The 12,494-nt window shown below is 45.3% G+C and overlaps 1 protein-coding gene across 2 annotated transcripts in view; it reads right to left on the bottom strand.

Moving 5' to 3' along the window:
• rabgap1l (RAB GTPase activating protein 1-like) overlaps positions 1–12,494 on the bottom strand; it is a 95,276-nt gene that overhangs the window by 76,269 nt on the left and 6,513 nt on the right. For both annotated transcript variants that reach the window (XM_086268310.1, XM_086268311.1), the window contains exons 4-11: positions 11,491–11,695; positions 11,159–11,333; positions 10,198–10,355; positions 9,713–9,823; positions 9,117–9,183; positions 8,929–9,031; positions 7,474–7,640; positions 3,796–3,925 (exon numbers count right to left, since the gene is read on the bottom strand). In XM_086268310.1, the coding sequence (XP_086124436.1) occupies positions 3,796–3,925; positions 7,474–7,640; positions 8,929–9,031; positions 9,117–9,183; positions 9,713–9,823; positions 10,198–10,355; positions 11,159–11,333; positions 11,491–11,695 (1,116 nt within the window). The remainder of the gene's footprint in view (positions 1–3,795; positions 3,926–7,473; positions 7,641–8,928; positions 9,032–9,116; positions 9,184–9,712; positions 9,824–10,197; positions 10,356–11,158; positions 11,334–11,490; positions 11,696–12,494) is intronic.

The following is a 12,494-nucleotide window of genomic DNA, read 5'->3' as shown; positions in this document are numbered from 1 at the left end:
CGCACACACAGACACGCATGCGCACACACACACACACACACACACACAGACACGCATGCGCACACACACACACACACAGACACAGACACGCACACGCACACGCACACACAGACGCACAGACACGCACGCACACGCACGCACAGACACACGCGCACGCACAGACACGCGCACGCACAGACACGCGCACGCACAGACACAGACACACACACACACACACACACACACACACACACACACACACACACACACAGACAGACACGCACACACACACACACATCTCTCTGTATCCATTTTTTTTAACCATTTCTTAATATTCTTGTTATTTTTAACAAACGGTTACAGTCACATCAAGCTTTATGACAACTAAAATTTCATGTAGTAATTCATTGACATGATCTTTATTTGAATAAATTGCGGCTGCAAAGAAGTAAGAGTACTTCAGAAACTACATCAGAATGTGTGGACGGGGTATATTTGCACATGCGAGCTCGTGTCATTTTCCAAATCAGCACCGACATGATGTGCGTGGTCTAAATTGCGACACTTGCACCAACAGCGCTCAGGTGGAAATGAGAGTCCTGTTTATATTAGTGAACTGAAACTGGGTCATGTTTGAGGACCACTGGGTCTAACAGCCAGTGTTGGTGTCATTAATGTTTCGCCTCCATTTCTCTGGCAGCGCTGCAGTTACTGATGGTGAAAAAGTCAGTGTGCTCTGGCATATCATCTAAAGCCGTCGTGTTTAGATGCAGCAAAGAGTCAACAGTTTAATCAACACGCAGGACAGCAGCCACTGGATTCAGACAGTTTGCACCTGCAGCATCTTGTCATTATTCTGGAGTTGGCGTAGAATGTGACCTCCAAAGCACACACGCCGCTCAGTCACACTGTCATAGAGAGGACGCGTGGCAGTGCGGCGGACTTCTTCATTGGTGACACGGTCCCGGTAAGAGACGCACAGGATCTGCTGGGGATCTTTTGGCGATTTTGGCTGATTGTTTCCGCGTCTCACAAGCGTAGATCGCGGTAGGTATAACGAGCAGACGAATCTTCTTCCCCAGATCGATGTTTGGGGTCAACCAGATGAGCCGAAGCTGCTGGAAGACCGCACCTGCTTTCACGATCTGACACACTATGTCATGATCAGCATCTGCGCGCTTGCAAGGTTGCGGCCGAGGTGGGTGAATAACGGCGTCACTGATCCTCATGGAAGGCGGCCGGGCCAGATGGAGTGCTGGGCCGGGTGCTAAAAGACTGTGCTGCGGACCTGGCGGACGTCTTCACCTCTATATATAACACCTCGTTGTCCTGTTCACTGGTACCATCCTGTTTCAAAGCAGCAACCATCGTTCCCATCCCAAAACAGTCAAATGTCACATGTCTGAACGATTTCAGACCTGTGGCACTCACCCCCATTCCCGCCAAATGCCTGGAGAGACTGGTCATTAAACACATCAGAGCTGCTTTTCCACCATCCCTGGACTCGCACCAGTTTGCATACAGGGAGAACCGGTCAACCGAGGATGCGATCGCCACAGTGCTGCACACATTACTGAAGCACTTGGAACACAGGAACACCTATGCACGGCTCCTCTTTGTAGACTACAGCTCGGCTTTTAATACCATCCGGCCATACAAACTCCGTCCCAAACTCCACCAACTGGGACTCAACTCCTCTCTGTGCAACTGGATTGTGGACTTCCTCACTAACCGTAGACAGAGTGTCAGAGTGGGTAAGAACACCTCTTCCACCCTTGTGGTCAACACCGGTGCCCCTCAGGGGTGTGTTCTGAGCCCTCTGCTATACACTCTCTTCACCCATGACTGTATTTCCTCCTGCGCGTCCAATCTCATTGTTAAGTTTGCAGATGACACTACAGTGCTCGGACTTATATCCAACAATGATGAGACAAACTATAGGACAGAGGTGCAACAACTAGAGTCATGGTGCCACGACAATAACTTGGTCTTAAACACCAAAAAGACCAAGGAGATCATTGTAGATTTCCGGAAGAGGGGTCATAACAACCATCTGCCTCTCTTCATTGGCAGTGAGGCGGTGGAGAGGGTGAGCAGTTTTAAATTCTTGGGGGTAACTGTGACCGAGGACCTGTCCTGGGGCAACCATATCACCTCAGTTGTACGGAAGGCCCAACAGCGCCTCTACTACCTGAGGAGACTGCGGAGCGCACACATTCCCAGATCTCTGATGTTGAACTTCTACAACTGTGCCATCAGCAGCGTTCTGACGTATGGATTTCTAGTGTGGTTCCCCAGCTGCACCAAGGCCGATCAGCAAGCACTCCAGCGGGTGGTGAAAGAAGCTGGCAGAATTATTGGAACAAGTCTGCCAGAGATCAGTAATATCTTCCCCACTCGCTGTCTGAGGAGGGTGCACAGTATCCTGCGGGACCAACATCACCCTGCGTGCCACCTTTTCCACCTGCTGCCCTCAGGGAGAAGGTACAGGTCTATACAGGCCAGAACATCCAGACTGGCCAACAGCCTGTATCCACAGGCTGTGAGGCTCCTGAACTCTCTGCCCCCCTCTCACGGACAATAACCATATCCAACTTCTTAATAGCAATGAACTTACTTGTCAGGTTCTCATGTTTACTTGTCATGTTCTCATGTTGTTGCTAAGGATTGTCTTATTGCACTGGAGTCACACTGGGTTAAATATTTACACTTGGGTTTTAAGGGGTATTTATTATTTTCTTCATTATTTTATTTACGGGTTGTACGGAAGCCCCAAATGCAATTTCATTGTTCTCTGACAATGACAATAAATAAATAAATACTAAAATACTAAATACATGACCCCGCTTGTTCCCGCTGACCTCCAAGCCCACTTTGGCCGCCTCTTGCCCCAAGCTTGATGTCCTGGTCTTCATGTTCTTCCAGATGTGAGCCAACAGAGCTGATCATCTGCACAGGCAGGGTCCTTCAGACGTGTTGGTGGATGCCAAGGTATCCCAAAGACATCTTGGTCTATTGCAGTCCAATGGCCAGAAGGAAGAGGAAGGGAGAAAGAATGCATCTTTGCCTCCCACTGGTCTCAATGTAACGAGTATATAAAATGTGTTGCATCACAAGAATCACGTGGCTTGCCGCGCACATCCCCACAGGACCCGTATCAACACTTTCAAACACACACAGCTCCGTTGGAAGACCGCGGCTCAGGGGGTTGGGAAGCTCATCTTGTAACCAGAAGGTTGCCAGTTCGATCCCCAGCTCTGTCCGTCTCAGTCGTTGTGTCCTTGGGCAAGATCTTCACCTACCTGTCAACTGGTGTTGGCCAGAGGGGCCGATGGCGCGATATGGCAGCCTCGCCTCTCAGTCTGCCCCAGGGCAGCTGTGGCTACACCTGTAGCTGCCTCCACCAGTGTGTGAATGTAAGAGTGAATGAATAGTGGCATTGTAAAGCGCTTTGGGTGCCTAGAAAAGCGCTATATAAATCATTATTATACAGCAATATGTCCATGCATCTTTGCAAATGATTATAAAACATTAAACTGAAGAACAAGGCTCTGCCACAGAAACACGTCGAGTGTGTGGCTGGTAAAAGTCAGTTTGGACTTACACATCGTTACGTGCAGCTACACCAACATGTCGAAGGACTTCAACAACAAAGGGCACATTTTTTCCATTTTTGTGGTTTTGAGGCAGCTTTCTAAATAAGAGTTAAAGCACACCGTCATTGACAGAAGGAGAAATAAAGACGTCTCACACTGCATTTGAATGGCCCAACGAATATTTAAAGCCAAAAAGAGCGAAAGAGAGACACCTCAGTACCTTCATCTGCCTCCTCTTCCTCAGTGGGTGATGCTAGGCGTCCTTTTTCTTCATTGCTTCTTTCCATCTCCCTCTGGAGACTCACCACCTCGTACATAGCGTCACTCTGACCCCCCCTCTCTGGTGCCTGCTGGGTAAACACGCAGACAAATAATGTCAGGTTGTGTAAAAAAAGGGGGGGGGGGGATTCCTGTATCAAAATGTGTGCTACACTGTAGAAATGACATGTTCAATTATTTATGTTAAATCTAGAGTGTAATTATTACTAAAGTACAACGTTAACGACACCTGGAAAAAAGAAAAGCATCACAACAGACTGAAGAAATGCAGAGAGAACAAAGACGTCGTCAGCTCGACCTTCGGTGTCACAAGCAGCTGATGTTGATTTCTGGGCCGTTCATTCACTCGAGCGCCGCTGCCGCGCTCCACCACCTGGTAGAACGGATCAATGAGCTGTATTGATCGGCCCACTTGCACGGTGTCTAATGACCAACTCACAGCACAAATTGGCAGAGAATATGAAGCCTGGCCTATTTTTAGAGAAAACTCGAGGAAAGATAATTTGCTTTGGCCTCTGCCAGCGAATAGTTAACCCCACAGGATAAATTATTAACAATGATAAAATCTGAAGTGAAATTTGGGCCAAAGAAGCCACACTGCACAAACAGCACCAACAGGAAGAGATTATAGGAAAATAATGAAAGTGGGGATTAAGCCAGACTGTTGATATAAAGGAAGAACATCTCCATGCCAAATGTTACTGTTTGCTGAATGTTAGGATGTGAGGAAAGCACCAGTCCCGTGCAAATGTAGCAAACATAGCAAAGAGTCTTTGCTACATTTACCATCTACGAGCTTTGATCGTCTCTTTGTTCACAGTCCCAACACTTTCTGAAGGCTACCTAAAGCTTTTACGGGCTCACTTTATTTTTTCCATGCGAGCGTGAGTGCTCCCACTCCACAGTTCCATCAATGAAGGAGAAAAAATGTCCAGGACATTAAAGATCATGTTTCATTCATATTTTCAGCAAGATCATTTTAATTTCATGTTTTACAGTTTTTAAATAAATGAACAACGTTTGAGGACACTGCTATGGAAGCCCGTTTATGTCACTAAAAAAAATAAATAAAATAAATTCATTTAAAAAAAAAAAAAAAAAAAAAAAAAAAAAAAAAAATCGACTTAACTCGAAATTTCGAGTTCGCTCTGCCAATCACTAATCTACGTGAATGAGGTCACTTTCTTGTTACCCGGAAGCACATGGCGCAGAGGAACGCGCACTCAAAACCGGGTCGCAACAAACTGGCTCTTTCGAGAGTGCGTTGGCTGTAACGCCGTGTGATTCTGCTAATAACACAAGGATCATTTTTGAAGCCAGGCTGAAAACACTCAGCAATCTGTGCATTCATGACTGGATGTAATACCGGTAGCTTAGCTGTAGCATTTGTAGCTGAGGGCTTCAGCTTCCGGGTAACGAGGAAATGACGTCAGTCACGTAGATTACTGATTGGCAGCGCTAACTCGAAATTTCGATTTATTAACTTGAAATTTCGAGTTATGGATCCTTTTGTGGCGGAAACTTCCATACACTGCACAGCGAGTACTTTACTAATGATTCTTTAACTACCCATCTTCCTGCCAAAGGGTTCTGGTTCTGAAGGACTATACGGAGGTCCAGTTAGTGGATCGAGGCCTGTGGCAAAATCTTCAGTAAAGTCAATCATTGTAGATTTTTAATGTGTGTTAGGATCCTTATCTTGGTTTAGGAGCCATCCATTTAAAACGGATCTGATTTTTACTTCCAGGACTTTAACTGAATTTAGGAAGTGAAAGGTTTCCCCAAAAACTTCCAGTTCACCTTCACTTGGCCACAGGACCTGCACAATTACAATTACAAACCTCTGATGCTGATTTTTTTTTAAAGATGTAGACACAAATGTTTTTTACTGTTTGACTTCCACAGCAGTGGATCAATGCACCAGCACCCCTCCATGTCCAAGTTTCACGCAAATTCTGACCCAAACCTGTTTGCATTCTACTGTAACGTTTACATGCGCTCTCTGCTGATCGTTTAACTGCTGTAAATTGTTATTATTGCTTTCGGGGAGGAAAAGAAATTGTATAAATTTTAAAGTCTAGTATGGACTCATTCATGGAACTCAATCTTGAACTAATCTTGGATTCGGCCCAATCATCCAGCCTACAGCACGATGGTTTGCTGCCTGTTGTTTTAGTAAAGCACACACAGGAACTGACTCTTTGGTGTTTCAGATGCTCAATTTTCTCGGCAAAAACATGACAATAGGACTGCATATTTTATATGCATGTCTGTCACCTCTGATTGCCATCTTGTGCAAAAGCCTCCACACAATATTATCTTTTAATTAGTTCTTAACCACAGCACCAGTCCAACACTCTTCCATTTACTGAGGAGATAACTAGAGAGGCAATCAGGCAGACGAGTCAAACCGCTGCTGTTAATTACCCACGTGCACATAATGAGACAGTCTCTGCTTAGCTCCCACAATCCCAGCCTTCCCCACACTCCGCTGCTTCGCCAGCTCCCCACGGCCCACTAAAAGTGATCCGCTTTTTAACAAGGGAGCAGAAGCTTGCAGCTTAACTGCAGCAAACGCTCAGACGGGAGCGCCTTTGTGGGCGGGAGGTGCGTGAAGATGCACTTTTTTTAAACAAAGAAATGTCATTGGGAATTCCAGAGGGCAAAAATGTCTGAAACATTCCCCAACACCTCACACAGGAAGCGTGCAGCTCATCTTTAATCAGCGATGGCACCAACAAACCATGGTTCTGTTCCTTAGTTGCAATAAGATCAAATGAGATGAAACTTGGCAAAGTTGCTGTTAATTCAGCATTGAGAAGGTTGACAGTGTATCCAGACACGCGCTACATATCACAGTCTACTGTATAATTTTACAGCACGGAGAGATCCGACACTTAAACTCTGATGTTCGTTATAGTCACGCAGTTATTAATAAGACAGGAAGACTACACGTGGAGGAAAACTGGGAGCTGTTCAAGTGGAAAGAGTTAGCAGATGAAACATTAGTACCATTATAACACAGACCTTTAGCTTATTTGATCAGTGAAGGTGCGTTTTTCCCCTCAGTCTGACCACCTCCACTCACCTCCCGAGCTGCCATCCACTCAAACTGGGACATTATTTGAAATTCTAAGTGCATAAAATAATGTAAATAATGTGTCTAATACAAAAGGATAATAATAAAATCTCATCTTGAATGTCGTTCAGCCACCTAATCCAACTATTACATACTGCCCTTAAAGTATCCGATCAAACAAACCCACGTCTCATGTTACGGAGCGGCTGTAGCTCAGGAGGGAGAGCAGATCATCTACTGATTGGAAGGTTGGTGGTTTGATCCCTGGCTGCTCCAGTCTGCATGCCAGAGTAACCTTGGGCAAGATACTGAAGTAATCAGATTATTAATGCTCAACAGAAAACACTAAAGTGTAAAAAAAAAAAAAAAAGTGCCTGTATGAAGTGTTTTGAGTGCCTGTGTAGAAAAGTGCCATACAAGAAGCAGTCCGTTGACATTTTACAGTCGGTCTGTCAGATAAGCTTTGACGTCATCTACACACTCTCCTGTTATAAGGAAACAAGCACATGTGGGAGGTTTTGTAAGTTTCAGTAAAGATACCTGTCGGAGTCTGAGGTAGAAAGTCTCACTGAAGGTCTTGCGGCTGAAGTACCAGAAGCGCTCGTTTGACGGATAGACCCTGACTACAGTTTCCAACAGGAAGCGAACTGGCTCCACCACTTCGGTCACCACCAGGTCCACCGCCACCGTCATAAAGACCTGTTTATCTGCAGGAAAAGCAAGCATGATGAGACACTGGTGCCGTCTCTTTCTTTGTTACAGCTGCAGAGTTGCAGGTGACATTTAAGGCGGTCAGCTATAGCTCAGCTTTCAAAGCATTCAGCGCATCGGTGTGTTCTCATTGTTTTTAAATGGTAAACCAGGCACGTCACATCAGCTCCCCTTTCCCAGAAAACAGACAACAGCAACTTCAGTCAAATCTCACTCAATGAATCCAGACATGCACATGTGCTGGGCTCTACTGTGAGGCAGACAATCCACACATCCTGCAGGGAGGCCACACCCCCTGGTGGATAAGCACTCCAAGTTCCCAACATGTCTGCAAGTTCAACTGTTCAGTGAAAAGTTTACACTACTAACTAAACCCAAAGCTTAACCAACCACTTCTAAACTGATGTTTCGATTTATGCAACAACAACTTCATAACAAAAAGCTCCAAATGAACAAATCACTTAATGTTTCTGTTCTGGAGACAAAAGGACAACGAGGCAAGAGACGTAGCGTCACAGCAGGGAGTTGAGCTATGGTTGATTAAGTCTCCTGACTGCACAGATTGTTATTAAAAGAAGTCCATAAGCCTCACGTGCACCGAGACTTCCACACCGTTACAAAATGCACGATAATGAGACGTTTCAAATACGATTTTCCTCTAATCTGTCTTTTTAAAGGGTCGGCACAGGGCTCCACACGTCACTAAAAATTAGCACAGAGCTAGATTGATGCTCAGCTGTACAGAGCTCAGCTTCACTACCTCCATCAACATCAACTTGCATTAAAACCTGCAGGTTTCACTTGCAGGACAAGTCAGAAAGCTGCTTTTAATTGGATTTCTTGTGAGCGTCCAAAGCTCAGTTACCTCTGATGCTCGACACAATTTGTTTATGCGTCCACATGTAAAACATGCCAAGCCGTAGGTCACACGGCCAGCTTCCACACAGCACAGAATGGATTAAGGCAATTATCACACCCACTCCAGTGCGAGCGCTTTCCCAAATGTGACCTTGAGCTTTTAGCAGTCACACCGACAGTAATGTATGGAAATAAATCCTGTTGCATTTGTATTTTTATTTTATACACATGTTTGTAAGGCTAGTAAACAGGTACTCGTGGGCTGTTATGCTGTGCGGCGTTTTCAGGGCAAGAATGCAAACGCAGCCCGGTTGTTGGCTTTGCAACATATAAAGTATCTCGGATCAGTGTTGAAACTTTATCCTCTACAAACTAAAACAGGTCACATCAAGCTAGAAGGAGAAAAGAAAGAAAAGGAGTAATAACCTTTAGGCGTGTCTTCATTCAGTGGTTGAAAGGCCGCCATGTTGGGGTTCCAAGTTCCTGTGATAATGTAGGCCTTCCCGTCAGAGCTCTTCCCCATCGATTCCTGCGTACGGATTAACTGGTGGATTATTTTCTTGTAACAATCTTCTGGTTTCACAGCGAGCCGAGTTAGAGTTTGTGCTACTCACCATCTCTAGTAGATGCATGTCACTGTTGCAGACTTTCTGTCCTGGACTCAGCAGCATCCCAAAACACCTGGAGGGAAGACGCAGGAAGTTCAATCCACAAATCAATATCAGCGAGCTGCACAGATGCAGCCTGCATTCAGTCTGCAGAGTCGAGACGGGCAAGAAACCGGGCGACGCAAACAGCTCAATGAGTCAAACTGCACTTTTACACGGTATGAAATGCTAAAGCTTAGTAACTCAGTAAGATGGTGTTGGTGAACAATGATTAACAACCACCAGAACAAACTCCAACATCCAGAATTAAGAAAAGTTAGAACAGGAGACTACTTTCTATCATGCACTGAATATTTGTGTAACTCCTGCCTGCTTTGACTATAACAGCGCACAGCTCCGACTGCTGCTCGCTGTCCCCCGGAGGACCCAGACAAGCATACATGACCATTTAAGGACGTCTCCTCACACTGGAGCTTAACCAATAAGACTTCCATAAAGTCTGTAATGCTGTTACTTATCCTGAAGTGACAGTGGACTAAAAGCTGAAGGCTAAGATTACATTTAAGGAGATCGGGGAATAAGTGCAGCGGGGTGCTGCTCACCTCTCGATGCCCAGCTCCTTGTTACACATCTGTTGGACTGAAACCACGACCTTCTTTTGGACGGACTGTCTCAGCTTGAAGTAGAACTTTTCTCTGTCCTTGGGCACGGGGCTGTAGGGAGCAAGAAGGATGAATTACTACACAAGTCCAGATGACTGCATGTGCAATAATGCTCATGTTAGTGCCATCTGTAAACTTATTTTCCTGATCTTTTCTCTGGGGAAATTATAATAATCTGAGCGTGATTGACAAAACATTACAAGTCCTCCGTTCAGTCTCTTCACTTCATCCCATCTCAGAAACCAGAAGACAGCATGAAAATGAAAATTGATCTCTACGTGTAATAAGATGATTTAAGATTATCAGCTTTATGCTCTTTGCAGGTGATAAAATACATTAAATCTTTCCCAACATCTGTCATCCTGACAGTCCTGTGATGAAGAGAGGAGAAATGCAGGTGTATTTCTGCACGTGTGATCATGTACTTGTAGTTGCCTTTGCCATCATCCTCTTTGATCTCCAATGTAACAGTGAAGGTATAGAGATCACCGTCAGGTGGACTGGACAGCGTCGTGTCTCTGATGTCTGCTGGTCGTGAAGAACGCCGAAAGGCCGTAGAGAAGCTGTACAAGATACGACTGACCTGGATGGACGAGGACAAGAGAAGATGGTCAGTGACGGAGGAAGCTTTGCAGGTAAAGATGATTAAAAAGACAGCATGAGTGATCACGTATGGATCAGCTACAGATATCAAATAAATAACTCTGTATACACAAATGAAGAGCCGAGCAAGAAAAAAGACAACAGCGCCCTCAGCTGGTTGAATAGTGTCAGTACTTCTAATTCCGTGGTATGTTTACATCAAAATACAGCACATATACAAAACACAAACAAAATATTTGTAATAACATGATTTCCTGTTCAGAGCACCTCTCAACTTGCACGGCTGCAAAAGCCCTAAAAATGTGCTGAACCTTCAGTCGTCCAGTGAAGTTCTTGTTTTAGAGTCTGTGTGTAGGTAGAACATGCAAACCACCTCCAAGCTGCTCGCGAAACCCTCGTCTGCAGCTTCTGGACAACACAAAAGGTCCAACAACCCAACATTCACACTTCTCTTTAAAGAGTACAGCGCTCACTTTTCCATTTTGTTACACTATGTGGGTAAATCACTGCAACACGACAACCCACACATCTCACAGCCGTTCTAAGACAGCCATAGTTTGCAGCCCAAAAATATGGAATATCATGAAATGGTCAAAAACCTTGCAGGCTGTAGGAAGAGTGCGTCAGTGTCTGTCTGTCAGTCAGTAAAGGTACAATATTATGTTGGTGTCTGCTCAAAGCAGTCAATTAATCAATTATTTCATTGGCTGCATCAACAGGAGGGTCTTTGTGGAGTAAAATACGTTTGATGCTGCAGTTTGTCACAAGAAGTAGAAAACTCACAGCCTCCTTGATGTGGCAGGAGAAAACATGAATCTGGAAGTCCTCCGAGCTCCGGTAACTCTCGGTGAAGGAAAAACAGTCACCTTCCACAGAGCCCTCTTGACCTCGAGCACAGAACAGCACCTTGTAGATCGGGAAGGAGGCAATCTCTATGCCTGTAGCCTGGTCCACAACCCTGGAGATTCACAATTCATTCTCAGACTTTCAGTGTAAAAGCACAGACTTATAAATGTATTCATCTGTGATGTACATAAACAGGAGCGTCCTCTAACGAGTTTCATCACTAGGTCTACGTTTCACTTCATCTCACTTATCTGTACAGTCTGGCTGACCTGACAGAGCCCTCAGGACCACAGGGGACATGCAGCGTGATGGGGATGGGGATGGCGCTTTCAGCTCGCAGGGTGGCCATGGCCCTCTGTGCCTCCGCCTCATTACGAGGGGCTTTGACCCAGGTGCAACCCAGGTAGGACAGCTTGTTGAACTGCACACTGTCCTCCTCCAGGACCGTTGGGCTTTGTGGTGGTGGACATGCTTCTGTGAACGGACATGAAGGTTTTTGGTGTTTATTTTTCTGTTGACCCGTGTCAGTATAACAGCTGTTTCACTAGCATGTAAAAATAGCAGAGAGGAAACCACAAAAACACTGAGAAGAAGTAAAGATGAAAAGAAGGTGAGGAAGAGTGATACAGGAAGTTGTGGGGAGGGGGGGGTTCTTCTCTAAAAGGACTTAACCCGGAACTTTGAAACTCTGCAAACAGGAAGCAGAACAATGCAAGCTGCAGCTGGGCTTCCACTGCTGAGTGGCTCTTATGCTACATCATGCAAACCAATTCCTCTTCGCTCCCTCTGCAGCTGTGCAGCAACACTGCTTCAGAATCACTGGCAGCTTGGAAAATGAACGAAACAATAAGAACAAAGTATGGATTTATGGGACTGAATATTGTTTTGTACGTGTAAGGTGGGTGTCAGTGAAGATGTTTAATGTGGCCCATCGGTTGGTCCCTGCACTCACTGGCTGCCAAAACATTAAGACATGCCAAAGCATGGAAATAATCCCGTGTGGTTTAGCCAAGGGAACGAGGAACCCAGCAGTCGTGAATGTTCTGCACTATAATCTGCACACTTTAAACATCACTGCCGTCCCGTGAGCTTTTCACCACGGAGCTGGCAGGTTAAAAACCAGCCTGACGTTGTGTTCCAACAAGGACCTTTGTCAGCTAATGGCTGGAAGTGTAAACACTGCTTCAGAGTGTTTGTTGAACCAAAGTATCAGTATCAAGGGTCAAAGTCTCAGAAGTGGCAACATCCGAAAGTTCAAAATATATATTTATAA

Source organism: Aulonocara sp. 'chitande type north' Nkhata Bay, linkage group LG17 (genome assembly GCF_057382095.1).
Source record: "Aulonocara sp. 'chitande type north' Nkhata Bay isolate Kocher_YH1m ecotype deep benthic linkage group LG17, A_spYH_male_GT1.1, whole genome shotgun sequence".
Taxonomy (NCBI): Eukaryota; Metazoa; Chordata; class Actinopteri; order Cichliformes; family Cichlidae; genus Aulonocara; species Aulonocara sp. 'chitande type north' Nkhata Bay.
Note: the sequence above shows the minus strand (reverse complement) of the source record. Positions and strands in the feature narration are given on the sequence as shown.